Genomic DNA, 15,090 nt, shown 5'->3' with positions numbered 1-15,090 from the left:
CAATGTTCCATGGAAGAAAGCCCCAGCCTATTCAGCCTCTCCCTCTAGCTCAAACCCTCCAACTCAGCAACATCCTTTTCACAATTGCCCTTTAGGGAAGGAAAGCACCTGGTGTGGATTATAGGCTAGGTGGGTTAGACATTGGTTATGCAGGGATAGTGTCTGTGTAGACTCGATGGGCTGAGCAGCCTGCTTCCACACTAGGGATTCTGTGAAATCTTTTCTGAACTCTCTCAAGTTTTACAACATCCTTCAGGTAGAAGGGCAACCAGATTTGCATGCAGTATTCCAAAAGTGCCCCCCCACCAACATCCTGTACAGCCACAACATGTTATCCCAACCACTGTACTGCTGCGTGGTAACTGACAATTAAGTTGAAAAGCTTTGGCATCTATTGAAATGTACATAGACAAGAGGACTAGACAGAAGATCAGGTTAGCACACAATACTGCCTCTTCCACCAATCAGTTCCAAAGGATTCATTTTGCAGTTTTTATGTCCACTCTGTTCTTCCAATACTTTGTTAGCTATGATCCGTCCTTCGCATTTTGATATTATTCCCTCACCTCAACAGAATGCCCTTAGACATCAGCACTTACACATCCAGGTGAGTGAACAACTGAGAGGGAGTGAGAAAAAGAAAGAAAGAGGAGAGAATTAAAACAAGAAATGATAGAAAAAAGGAGAGAGAAGGAGGAGAGAGGAGAAAGGAAGCAGAGAGAAAACGAGAGATGAAAAGAACTCTATTCAGGACATCCCACCTTACAGTACTTTTCTCACCAAGTTACAGTGATCATCTAGGAAGTGGCACAGTGACTCAGTGGTTAGCACTGCTGCCTCACAGTGCCAGGGATCCCGGTTTGATTCCAGCCTTGGGCGACTGTCTGTGTGGAGTTTACACATTCGCTGCGTGTCTGTGTGGTTTTCCCCCGGGTGCTCAGGTTAGTTCCCACAACGAAAACATGTGCAGGTTAGGTGGATTGGCAACGCTAAATTGACCTGTAGTGTCCAGGTATGTGCAGGCTGAGTGGGTTAGCCATGCGGAATGCAGGGTTATAGGGATGGGATGCTCTTCGGTGGGGACTCAATGGGCTGAATGGTCTGCTTCCACACTGTAGGGATTCTATGATTCTAAGCCTAGCAACCACAGTGTGCAATACAGGATTCTATAAATTGTATTTATAACCTGCCTTCGGGACGCTGGACATGGCATTAATGAGGACCTCTCCCTATTTTACCTCCAGTAGTTACGTGGAAGCATTTATTTCCACCTGAGGGGTGAAAGGGGGCCTCAGTTTTAGGTTTCAGCCGTGAGACAACATCTTGGACAGGGTAGCGTCATTCACGTAGCCCCCTCAACCTTCAGACCCTGATGTCACAATGAACAAAGAAAGTTTACAGCCCAGGAACAGACCCTTTGGCCCTCCAAGCCAATCCAAATCCATTGTCGAAACCTGTCACCTAATCCCTAAGCATCTGTATCCCTCTGCTCCCCACTTACTCATGCATCTGTCCAGACGCATCTTAAATGAATCTACCGTGCCTGCCTCTACCATCTCTGCTAGCAACGCGTTCCAGACATCCAACACCCTCTGTGTAAAATACTTGCCACGTGTATCCCCCTTAAACTTTACACCTCTCACCTTGAAAGCGTGACCTCTCGTTATTGAATCCTTCACCCTGGGAAAAAGCTTATCTCTATTCACCCTGTCTCTACACTTCATGATTTGGCAGACCTCAATCAGGTCCGCCCTCAATCTCCTTTTTTCTAATGAAAACAATCCTAACCTACTCAACCTCTACCAACGGTGCCATGGCCAAGCCTAACCCACTGGAAACAGGGCTCCCCTTCTGCACAGGTTTCAAATGTGAAAGCCCCATTGTTAAAGGTGGCAAAGTTCTATTAAGTACAATGGCGAGAATATTCTGGAAGAGTCACGGTTAAGAAATACCGTTGGGGCAGAGTGAACGGCGGTGCTGAGAATAATACTGGATGTAAAACTGTTCACTTCCTCAGGACTCACATCTCTTTACCTTGGGTCACCAAAAGCAAAAAAATGAAACACAAAGTAATTATAAATAATTGAGATTAAGCTAAGCAATAAAAAGATGGCAAACGGTCTGATCTATTCAAAGTTAAACACGCTGTTGGAGGAGAGGCAGAACAGAACCATCTCCCGTGTTATACACATTAACCAATATTGTTCAATAGGCAAGACTGTCTTAAATAACAAAAAACAAATGTAACCATTAATGTTCAGACCCTGACAAGCGATTTAAGTCCAGGAACGGTTATAACCAGTTGAGGACCAGGCTTGACTGGGTCGATGTTGCTGATGTATTGTTCCTGTAATGCTGAGGGTTGTATTGCTGCTGTAACTAATACCAGGAATTCCTTTGTGGGCAATTATTCCTTTTTTTTTGAAAAAGCAAAACACAGAATGCACACCACTGTTTGCAACTCAGACTGTTCCCTATGGTGCACTCCCCAGGACACACACATGGAATTTTAAGGGAGTATCTGATTGCTATATAGACCCTCCCAATCTGGCTTTTGGCCTGTCAAAGATTTCTCTTGAAAAAAAATGCAATCATGAAAGTGTGGATTTATAATGCTATGGGAAAAGTAGCGATGTTAACCTATTCAGGAGCGTCAATGACAAAAATCAGTTATGTGCTGATAAATGAACAAGAGGTCTTTTCTGAAAATAAAACTAATAAATCTCTTAGAAAGCTTTAATTAGCTAACTGTAGTGTCACAAATCATGACTTTCTGCACACGTTCTGTCTTTGTACCCAGCTAGGTGGATTAGCCATGGTAAATGTGGGGTTATGAGATATAAAAGGGGACTGGGTCTGGATAGGATAAACTTTGGAGGCTCCGTGTGACCTCAATGGGCTGAATGGCCTCCTTCCGTGCTGTGTTCTACAATTCTCTCTTGTAAAATAATCCTGCCCTTTACAGTCTTACGCTCCCCCTCAAGAGGCATTTGGATGGGTATATGAACAGGAAGGGTTTGGTGCTGGGCTGGGTGCTGGCAGGTGGGACTAGATTGGGTTGGGATATCTGGACGGGTTGGACTGAAGGGTCTGTTTCCATGCTGTACATCTCTATGACTCTAAGTGGAAACTGCCTCCCTCCAAAACCCCAGCACCTGAGATTTTGCTCTTCAAAATCAAACCACATATTAATATTTGTTAGTCAATGTGTTTTGTTTTAAAAACATGCAATAGATATGAAGAAATGATTTCAAAAGCACAGATAATAAATGAGGCTAAAACCAAAGTAACTTCGTTTGGAATAAGCAGAAAATAAAATCAATAATAAAAGCTCCATACACATCCAAAGTATTTGATTTATTAAATCTGCATCATAGTTGTAAATCTTTAATCCGATTTCATTCTGTAATCTGATGGAAAGGTATTGCATTTAGTGGTTAATTTGATAGTCTCTGCTTTCACATTTGTTTAGTGGGAGCCATTCATCTATTTTATTACATACCTATTCCTGACAGCTTTTAAACACCACAACACACAAGGAAAGCTATAATTCATCACACTTCACCTCACGTTGTCCACATTGTGTGGAGTAAGCTGCTTCTTGAAGGCAGTCCACACAGTGTTGGACTGAGTCAACATTTTTTTTGGAATACAACACCATGCCACTCACAATTGACTCATTTGAAGTTTGGTTTTCTGCTGTTGATTCTCAGCCTGAGTCTGATATTTCCGATCTCGGACACCCCCGGATTGTGAAAATTCTGGGGTTATCAGTATAATCTTATAATCAACAATATTAGGAGGCTGAGATACATAGACTCTTGATCAGGAGAGGAATTAAGGGTTATGGGGAAAATGCAGGAACACGGACGTGAGGAATGTCGGATCAGCCATGATCCTATTGAATGGCACAGCAAGCCAGAGGGGCTGAATGGCCTACTCCAGTTCCCATGATCTTATCCCTTCTGTTGCCTCAAGTCAGTAAAATAAATGGCCCCATTGTCACCGGGTCACTTTCAAAGATTTCTTTCACTTTTTCCCCTCATCGTGAGCCTTTCTGCAGATGCATTTGAGAAAGCCACTTGCACAACTGGTAAATAACACAGAAAAAGTCACAGCAGGCTGGGAAGGAGTGATTTAATCGGGTTGGAACACAGGCCACATTTGGCTAAGACAAGAAGAATTTGTGTTAACAAAATCATAAACCCAATCCTTCAAATTCTTTTCCCCTTTTTTTAAGAGCATACTTGTTTTCTCTTGTCACGACTAAAATAAGTCCATGGAGGAGGTCGGTATCCCATCAGCGAGTCTCCCTTTATTTACACATGCACAGTACATCGACTCTGACCAGCCAGCTCAGATCCTGTCCCTACAGTTGTGAGAATTTCTGAGAGTCTTTTTTTTTTAAATTGACGCACACTACCACTGCACCCAGAGAGGGTCCAGCAGTAGTGCTTATATTTTCTTCAAATCCCCCGTGGCTGTGTGTGTATGTACAGTGACACAGTAAGAAGACATCATTGTGCAAACTCATACTTTAAAAGCGGACTTAGCATTTTGTTGCCACTGCTACACAAACTCTTGTACCACTGTGTCTTAGCGGAACGGAATCATAACATCCCTACAGTGTGGAAACAGGCCATGAGGCCCAATAAGTTCACTCAACTGAGCTTCCGAAGAGTAACCCACCCAGACCCATTCCCCTACATTTACCCCTGACTAATGCACCTAACCTACACATCCCTGAACACTAGGGGCAATTTAGCTTGGCTAATTCACCTAACCTGCACATCCTTTGGGTTGTGGGAGGAAACCAGAGCACCCAGAGCAAACCCATGCAGACACGGGGAGAATGCACAAACTCCACTCAGACAGTCACCCAAAGCTGGAATCGAACCCGGGTCCCTGGCACTGTGAGGCAGCAGTGCTAACCGCTGAGCCACCGTGGGTCAAACCACCCTGTACCTTCCCTGGCACTGTCCTGATATTCCCCAGCCCTTATAGCCTTCATGGTCATACCCAGCGGAAACCCAGAACTTGTTGCTGAGGCTCACTCGAAAATTTGAAAGAGATGATCAATAGATTTTGGTTGGTTTAGGCATGGCGGGTACGTGGAGTGAAGTCACAGATTAGCTGTGATCTGGCTGAACAATGGATCGAACTTGAAAGGCTGAAAGACCCTTTCCCGATCATGTGTTTTCCTTCTCTTATGTTAAGAATTTCAACCCAAAACAAAACCAAAATTTTAAAAAAGATCTATTCAAGACTCTGATGTCTGACATACCAATGGCAAGAAATGTCAGATCAATCATGATCCTATTGAACAGCAGAGAAGACTTGAGGGGCCAAATGGCCTATTCCTGTTCCTATTTCTTACCGTCTTATTTCTAAAGGGACTTTTGGCATCAGAGGAGACATCTGAGAGTAAAGATGCTTAATACTGAGGCCCCCTCTGCCTATTACACTGGTGGATATACAAAGAGCAAGGAGTCCCATATTAATAAATCAAAAGGAGCATGAGCATGCCATTCAGTCCCTCAAGCTTGCACTATATAGTCTCTATTCCACACTCAATACTGACAACCTCTGACTCCCTCATGAGTCAGGAATCTATCTGCCTCTACCAAAGACTCCCAAACCTCTGGAGAAAAGATCCCTGCCTATCTCCATCTTAAATGGGAATGCCTTTATGCTTAAACCACGGCCCCAATTCCAGTGAACATTCTTCCCTCAACAATCAGCGGGAATGGCTTATTCATTCCAACAGCTGGTTAAGGAATCTTGGTGTGGGCAAATTGGCCATTCCATTTGTAAACAAAACCAGATTGCTGTGTGTGAAGTGTTGTGTGACAGTCAACAGCATCCAAAGAGGGCACCCAACGGATAGTTTGTTCAGCCAAAACGCTAAGAGAATCGCTCCAACACGGCCAGTTAAAACTAAACTCGGGGAAAGTAGCAGAGTAGATACTCAGCACTTAAAAGGGTAGACATTCCCAGGAAAAGAAAGAGTTCCACTCCAGATTGTAGCCAGCTAAGACAAGCATATGCTGCCTCCCCAGTCTGTGGTCACACCAACCTCAACTTACTCCCCGGCTACGTAGAAATCAAATTACTTTTTACACACAGTTACACAGTTTAAATGCCGAGAGCCTCCAAGCTACAGCAATGAACCAGGATCAAAAACCACTTCACATGAATATCCCTAACTCTCCAAGCTTTATGTGGAAACAGGAGAGCAGCAAAATAAAAACATTTTTTTAAAAGTCACTATCGGGTGCACAGTATATCGTGAGCATTAGGCTGAGATGGGTATGCTTACCCAGGATCAAACTGCAAAGCAAAAAAAATAAAACAAATAATCAAAATAGAGAGAAAAAAAAAGTCTGAATAAACTGTTCTTACTGGGTTATAGCCTTATTGAAGTTAACAGAAGGACTTTACTGTACCAGACTGCAGGGGGTTCATTCTGCTTTTCATCTCTAAGGGTAGCAACTCAAAGTTCTGCTGTAAATTTGAGGAAACAAAATACTGTTCCCTTTTGGTTCTTTTATTCACAAGTCATTTACTTCCGTCTGTCAGCTTTCAGCTGTCTGAGGCCCATAAAACTCTGGCATCCCCTTGCTAAACCTCACCGTCTCTCAAACCCATGTCTCTACCTTAAGCTTTCAATGACTGGTCTTCCAGCCTCCTCCTTCGACTTCATGTCAAATCGTATGTCCATTTCATCACCTATGATGGATCCGTGGACATTTTGTCAGAGGAAAGGTGCTGAGTAATTGCTAACTGCTCTCATTGCATTCTTGCTCCATGAATCTTTGATGCCAGGTTAGTATCAATTCTCTTAACCTCTCACTCCTAAAGGTGCCAAAAACTTCCACTTCCAAAACCCCATTGAATGTTTCAATGATTTCTGAATGTAAATATCAGTCAAGTAGTGTGAGAGGGCAAAGATCTAAAAGAGGTAAAAACAATGACTGCAGATACTGGAAACCAGATTTTGGATTAGTGGTGCTGGAAGAGCACATCAGTTCAGGCAGCATCCGAGGAGCAGCAAAAGACCTTTTCACGCAGAGGGTGGTGCGTGTATGGAATGAACTGCCAGAGGAAGTGGTGGAGGCTGGTACAATTGCAACATTTAAAAGGCATCTGGATGGGAATACGAATAGGGAGGGTATAGAGGGATATGGGCCAGGTGCTGGCAGGTGGGACTAGATTGTCGTGGTATATCTGGACGAGTTGGACTGAAGGGTCTGTTTCCGTGCTTTACATCTCTAGGACTCTGACTCTCAGTGTGATAAAACCAATATTTAGTGCGCAACCTGTTAAAACTCATGGTAGTGCGTCAGACAACAATACATGGCAAATGCAGTTAAATGGAACAAGAAAGTAAATGTGGGCACGGGAGGGTCATGGAGTCATTCAGCACTGACACAGACCCTTCAGTCCAACTAGTCCACACCGACCAAGTTCCCAAATTAAACTCGTCCCACTTGCCTGCATTTGGCCCATATCCTTCTAAAGCTTTCCTATTCATGTTCTTATCTAAATGTCTATTAAACATTGTGATTGTAACTGCATCCACCATTTCTCTGCAAGTTCATTCCACACACGAACCAGTCTATGTGAAAAGGCTGCCCCTCATTTCCTTTCTAAAACTTTCTCCTCTCACCTTAAAAATATGCCCTGTAGTTTCAAACTCCACTCACCTTAGAGAAAAGACCCTTGCTATTCACCTTAACCATGCCCCTGATGATTTTATAAACCTCTATAAAGGTCAACCTCCTCCTCTCTAGTGAAAGAGGTCCCAGCCAATTTCCATAACTCAAACCCATTCCTGGCACCATCCTGGCAAATGTTTTCTGAACCATGTCCAATTTGAGAGGTGGGGGTGCGGGGATTGGCATAGGTTCACAACTATAGTTAGAACAACTGTTTCAGAAAGACTGGAAACAAAAAACAAACAAATTGCCACATTTTCAAATGCTGCCACTACCTCTCACAGAGAGTAGAGTAATGCGGATTTCTCCTTAACACAAACAGTTCCAAATGACTAAATCAGGCAATGGATACCTCTGTATTCACAGAACGGAGCCTGTTGCAACAAGGTGATGACAGAATGGACACTGACCTCTCGTTAAAGTGTGCGTCCCTGTGTTGGGGGAGTCCCTGCTTCCTCCTCTGACTCGATGAATTACTCGAAGATGGAATGTGAGACTCCATGGTACTGGAGTTCCGAACTGCAACGACTGCTTCTTGACGGGCCCTCAGGAGGTCTGCGAGGAGGCAAAAACATTCATTTTCCTTTTATTTGGCATTTCCCCGCCTCAGCAGCGAAGATATATGAATACTTCAGCCCTTCACCAGCACCATAAATACACTGCCAGAAGCCATCGCACACTGAAAAGCACACAGTGTTTGTTTTCAGTCTGAAACACTTGCATTTATGATTACCAAGGTCTCAGCTCTTCCCAGTAACATTAGCTTTTTGTATTTCTGTGATCCCAGCTTTACATTTCCCCCACCCCAGCGCGGCAATCTACAGTCAATATATTCCATCTGCAGAAGTGGGCAGAGTGATAACAGAGCCTCACTCAAAGTGTTATGTCATTATTTGACTAACATGGAATGCAGGCTATTACTAAAGGGGTCTCTAAAAAGATACTCTGGACCATCCTAATTGACCTCCCACAATCCAAAGATGTGCAGGTTAGGTGAACCGGCCATGGGAAATTGCCCAGAGTGTTCAGGGATGTGACAACCTGGTGGAATTGGCTGATTATTGCAGCTCAACCCCCCAAGATCTCCACGCCCCTCTAATTCTGGGTTTTGCACATCCCTGATTTTAAATGCTCCAAGTCCAGTGGTCTCACCTTCAGCTCCCTGTGCTGTCCGATCTAGAATTCTGTCAGGATCAGAGTTTGCTTGGTAGTATTTCTGCAGGATGTCTTACTAATTAAAGGCACTACAGAAATTCCAGTCGTTGTTGTGGCATGGATGGATTGTCATGATGGTTGCTAACAGTTAGGATTGATGTTATTAACATTTTTTATTCATTCACTGGATGTGGGTATCACTGGCTAAGACAGCATTTATTGCCCATCCCTAATTGCCCAGAGGGCAGTTAACAGCCAACCACATTGCTGTGGGTCGGGAGTCACATGTAGGCCAGACCAGGTAAAGATGGCAGTTTCCTTCCCTAAAGGAAATTGATGAATCAGTTGGATTTTTATAACAATCGTTAGTGGTTATGTTGTCACCATTAAACTAGCTTTAGTTTTTATTCCTGAATTTTTGTTGAATTCGGATTTTACCATCAGCCATCATGTAATACAAACCCACATCCCAGAACAGTAGCTTGGGGCTTTGAATTGCTAATCTAATAACATTACCATTACCAGCTGCTCCAGTAACCTTCCAAAAGAGCAGTCCACCCAGACCCCCCACCCGTTATCCCTTTAACCCTGCATTTCCCACACCGACCCTCTGAAGACCATCCCACCCTGTAAGCCTGCATTTCCCATGGCTCATCCACCTAGCCAGCACATCCCTGGACACTGTGGGTATTTGCACCTGGCTAATCCACCTAACCTGCACACCTTTGGCCTGTGGAAGGAAACCACAGCATCCAAAGGAAACCTACAAGACACAGGAGAAGGTGCAAACTCCACCCAGTCGCCCGAGGCTGGAGTCAAACCTGGGTACCTACGCTGTGAGGCAACTGTGTTAACCACTGAGCCACCATGCCTTTCTTCCCTCAAAGAGGCAGTGCCCATGGGTTATTTTGAACTGGAAGCTGACATAAGTCCTATCATGAGCGCTGCATAATCTAAGACTGAGACAACAATCATTTGTATTTACTTAACATGTTTACTGGAGTAACAAATCTCAAAGCACTTCATGGGAGTGTTTTAGTTCAGAATATAACACCAGGGTACAGAAGGACATCTTAGGCCAGGGATCAAAAGTGGGTTGTAAGGAGTTTGTTAAAACATAGAGTACAGCACAGGAACAGACCCACCATGTCTGTGCCAACTAATCCCATCTGCACATGGTCCCTATCTCTCTATTCCCTACCTGTTCATGTGTCTGTCTAAATACCTCATATACAGTACAACTGTTTCAGCTTCCACCACCTCCCCCTAACATCAGGTTCCATGCACCTACCACCCTCTGCATTTAAAAAAACCTGCCTCGTACAAGTCCTTTAAATTTTCCTCCTGTCACCTTAAACCTATGCTCCCTGGTATTTGTCATGTGAAAATGGGCCAATTAAAAAGAGTTTACTGATGTTTCCACTCCATCAATTTCATTCCTGTCATTTCCATTCGAACAGTGAGTCTTGGTTACGACACTGGGTAAAATGAGCTTTTACTGGTGTTAATGAGGCCAACATCTGAAGAATGAGAGAGCTGGAACACGATGAATTAAAGATTATACTATCGAAAGCCAACTGAACGCAATCAATTTCAGAACCAGTGAATGCTCTGGGAAAATAACATTGTTAAACTGTTAAAGCTGGGAGAATTCAGTTTAATCTCTTTGCTCATCTCCTGCTGTTAACCCATACTTTCACAAGTTGGCAAATCTAAAACTTTATTCTTCTCTGAATTATCCCCCCTCAGACCTGGGTTTCAGCAAAGGAGAATGAGGTAGAGGGGTGATTCCAGGGCTTAGATCTAGCACAACTAAAGGCATGGTTACCACACGTGGAACAGATAAAGTGGGGGACACCTAAAAGGCCAGAATTAAATCTGTGCAAATTTCCCAGAAGACTATGGGACTGAAGAGATGCAGACAGGCCTGAAGGCAAGGCCGTGGAGTGTTCTGAACACAGGGATGAGAATTTCTAAGCTAAAGTACAGCTTCACTGGAAGCCAATGAGCACGGTGATGCTAGGGAAATGGGACTTGGCAGCAGGATGAGCAGCAGGGATCAGGAATGATATCAATTGCATGAAGATGTGAAACTCAGAAACCTTTTCAGTCCAGCATCTCGGTTCTTCTGCATGAGATGATCTCTGGGGATTTGGGCAGTGGGAGCGTTGGCAGGGGGGGGGGAAGACGGGAGGATGTTCCAGTCGCCCCCAGTGTCCCAGGGTAAGATTTATCACGGTATCATGAGGGTCTTGCTGGAAAACAAATTTAGTTTTCCCAGCGGGCAAAGGGAACAGCTGTTTTGAAATACCGAAGTTGTAAAAGGCAATACCTGATTTTACACAGGAGTCAGGATAATGTCCTTCCAATGTGTGACAGTTAAGATTCTTAAAAATTCTTTCATGGGAGGTGAGTGCAATTGGCAAGGTCAGTATTCAATGCCTTTCTCTAAATACCCTCAAGATGATGGTGTTAGCAGCTTTCTTAAAGTGTTGCAGTCCACATGGTGTAGGGACACAGGGCTTTTAGGGAGCTCCAGGATTTTGACTTTAGCAACAATGTTAGAATGATGATGTAGTCCACAGTCTGGAAGGGGGGAGGTTTGCAGGGGCACGTGCAAATGGTGGTGTTCCCAGGCATCTGCTGCCCTGTCCCCTCGTGGAGCACATAGGTTTGGAAAGTGCTATTATGGGATTCTTGCTGCGATACGTCTTATAGAAGGTACACCCAGGGACCCAGGTTCAGCTGTCTGTATAGAGTTTGCACATTCTCCCTGTGTCTGTGTGGGTTTCTTCCGGGTACTCCGTTCTCCTCCCACAGTCCAAAGATGTGCAGGTTAGGTGGATTGACCATGCTAAATTATCCACAGTATCCAGGGATGTGCTGGCTATGTGGATTAGACATGGGAAATGCAGGATTACAGGGTGGGATGCTCTTCGGACGGTCGGTGTAGACTTGATGGGCTGAATGGCCTGCTTGCACACAATAGAGATTCTATGACTCTATGATTATGGGTCATACTGTACATTGCCAGAGGAGAAAGGGCATGAATGTCCAAAGTGTCAGACAGAATACCAATCAAACCGATTACTTGGATAGTGGTATCAAACTCCTTGCTGGATTGAGGCTATTGCTCAGGACACACAGCCCCCATGATATCCAGTGCTTTGAACCATTCCACCATGAATAGAACTGGCTGAAAACTGCCATCTGTGACGCTGGGGACCTCACGACAGAGCCGAGAGGGACCATCCACCCAACATCTGGGTTAAGATGGATGCAAATGCTTCAACTTTGTCTTTTGTATCGGTGTGCTGGCTTTGTCCTCGTTGAGGGTGGGGATGTTTGTGGAGCCTCCTCCTTCAGTGAGTTGTTTAATTGTCCAAACAATTCATGACTGGTTGTGGCAGGACAATAGAGCTTAGATCTGATCCGTTAATTGTGGGATCATTTAGATCTGTCCATTATTGTGCTGTTTGGCAAACATGTAATTCTGCGTTGTAGCTTCACCAGGATGTGACCTCATATTCACGGTGCACATCACCCTGCACTTTTCACTGAACCAGATTTAATCTCTAGCTTGTTATGGGAATGGTGGACTAGAGGTAAATAATATAGTAATCAGATTTAATTGGTCAGGTTTGGTGACAGATTGGTGTTTATTAGATGCAGAGTTAATGTTGAGGACACTCAGAGCAAATCCCTCCTCCCTGTGTACCACTGTGCTGCCAACTCTGGTGGCACAGGACGGAAGCTGGTAACACCTGGCACAGTCCAGAAGATACAATTTGCCCACAACTTGATCAGTTTGTGGGACAACGCTCCAATCAAGGCACAACTGCCCAGATGTTACAGTGAGATGGCCATTGCCATTGCCATTTCTGGTCCCCAGTTTCATCCCTTTTAGACTTCATTACAGCTTGATACAACGGAGTGGCTTGCTAGGTCATTGCAAAGGGCAGCTAAGAGTCAACCACATTGCTGTAGGCCTGCAACCACACATAGACCTGATCCTTTCTTTTATTAAGGGGATTCCTTAACCAGATTTTTTAACAATTGGTAACGGTTTCATAGTCATCATTACTGAAACTAACTTTTAATTCCAGATTTATTCATTGCATTTAAATACAATTGGGTTTGAACTCATGTCTTTACAGCATTACTTCTAGATTACTAACCCAGTGACATTACCAGTGTGTCACTTACTCCTCCAAGCTTGAGTAAACTTCATCCTTTTAACAAAGTCAGTAAACCCATATTCAGTGTTGAATGAAGGGAATTAACACACGACCCCCAAAACGCTGGGTGAACCCTGACTTAGCATGGGGTCACCGTGCAGAGAGAGAGGCATGACTGGTGATGGTTTAACCTTAGGGTCACCACATCTCATGTGAGAGGAGAGGTTGAAGGAGAGCCCTTTATGGTAACCTCAGCTGGTGTGGGGATTGAGCTGTTGGCATCTCTCTACATCACAAGCCTTCCATCCAGCCAACGGAGCTAACCAAGATATATTACCTAAAATAAAGCAAAAATGTCACAATAATTTCAGGATGGCTCAGTGGTTCGCACTGCTGCTTCACAGCCTCAGGTGACTGTCTGGGTGGAGTTTGCACATTCTCCCCATGTCTATATGGGTTTTTTCCTGGTGTCCCAGTTTCCTCCCACGGTCCAAAGATGTGCAGATTATGAGGCTAAATTGCTCATAGTGTGCAGGCTTAGATGGGTTAGCCATGAGGAATGCAGGATTACAGGGCTAGGATAGGGAGGTTGGGGCTCAGCAAGATGCTCTTTGGAGAATCTGTGTGGACTCAGTGGGCTGAGTGGCCTGCTTTCACACTGTAGGGAATCTATGATTTTTTGCAACAATACATTTTCTCTTCAAATGTCTGCCACTTGATGTGAAATTAAAACAAGTTGTTTCACTCTGTTCAGCGTCTGCAATTCGTAAAAAACCTAACATAATGCCAACAGTAAAGTCCACATAACATTAGAGCCAGTGATTCAACTGAGTGAAGGGGGGGGGGGGGGGTGGTAATAAAAACTTACCTATCTGCTTGTGTGAACAGATGCAGAGGGTTTTGTGTCTATCACACAGTGGGTGCCACACCACAAGAGTGTCATGCATTTTCATTTTACGGATTTTAAATATAATCCAGTCATTTCCTGCAGGCTGCTTCATTTTGAAACCTTGGACAGGGGCCAAGAATTTTCAAACCTGCAGCTGCTACCAACCTGGAGAAGGACCAGGCTGACCTCAAGATGCGCCTGATCAGAACACTACGAGGTTGTGTGATCTTAAAAGGAGATGTAGCCTAACCTCAGTCAGACAAAGGAGCATGACGCATGTTACAAAGAGCAATGCCAAAGGGGATGTGTTAGTGGCACACACGAATTGTCAACAGAGGCAGCACTTTCAGTAAATCGAGTCACCCAGGTGACTGTCACTGTGATGTTTGTCAGGTTTGAGGCTTAAATGTACTGGGAAATGCATTAATAACGTGGTAGTCTAATTCCAATAAGAACTGGCGACTAATACCAGATGCTCCTTCCCCAATCACCTTTACCCACTCCTCAACTTGACCAGCCACTTCCCACCCAGGTTAACTAGAGCTTCACACCAGCCCGTAATGAGCATTAACAGACCAAACAAAATGCCGCTCAGCAACACCCAAACTAAGCCATGCGCTTTGGGAACAGCTATGCTGTTTGAGTGAGTCACGTTCCCCCAAGGCATCTAAAGCAGCTCGGCTACCCATTTAATCCTCTGCCATGGTGTGTGATTACTGCCAGGGTAATTAGCTGCTCACTCTGTCACAACATTCAGAATGCATCCAGCACCGACTTTACAGCATCAAAATCCCAGTTCTGTATTCCTTAAACCAAATCTGTTGAAGGGTGTAAATAGGAACATCTGGTGCATCACATTAAAAGAAGCTTGCCCTTTGTGTCAAGGAGATCAGTGCAGCTTACAGACACCAAGATGCTTCCTCCCCCGCTTCTTTGCGCCACACGCTGTAGGTTGCTTTATATCACAGCATCCCAGTTCTAAGCAGAAAGCGTTCTCCCCGTGTCTGCATGTCTCCCCTCCGGGTGCTCTGGCTTCCTTCCACGGTTCAAAAACATGCAGGCGAGGTGGATTAGCCATGGGAAAATACCCATAGGGTCCAGGGACATGCAGACGAGGTGGAATAATCATGGGAAATTGCCTGTAGTGTAT

General features: G+C 44.4%; 1 protein-coding gene across 8 annotated transcripts in view; it reads right to left on the bottom strand.

The window, feature by feature from the left end:
* Positions 1 to 15,090, bottom strand: part of samd11 (sterile alpha motif domain containing 11) — a 321,465-nt gene that overhangs the window by 63,254 nt on the left and 243,121 nt on the right. For all 8 annotated transcript variants that reach the window (XM_043676145.2, XM_043676142.2, XM_043676144.2 and 5 more), the window contains one exon: positions 8,129 to 8,273. In XM_043676145.2, coding sequence (XP_043532080.1) covers positions 8,129 to 8,273 — 145 coding nt within the window. The remainder of the gene's footprint in view (positions 1 to 8,128; positions 8,274 to 15,090) is intronic.

This window comes from Chiloscyllium plagiosum, unplaced genomic scaffold, assembly GCF_037043375.1.
Source record: "Chiloscyllium plagiosum isolate Xiang-an unplaced genomic scaffold, Cpla_swu_hap1 HiC_scaffold_37, whole genome shotgun sequence".
Classification (NCBI taxonomy): domain Eukaryota; kingdom Metazoa; phylum Chordata; class Chondrichthyes; order Orectolobiformes; family Hemiscylliidae; genus Chiloscyllium; species Chiloscyllium plagiosum.
Note: the sequence above shows the minus strand (reverse complement) of the source record. Positions and strands in the feature narration are given on the sequence as shown.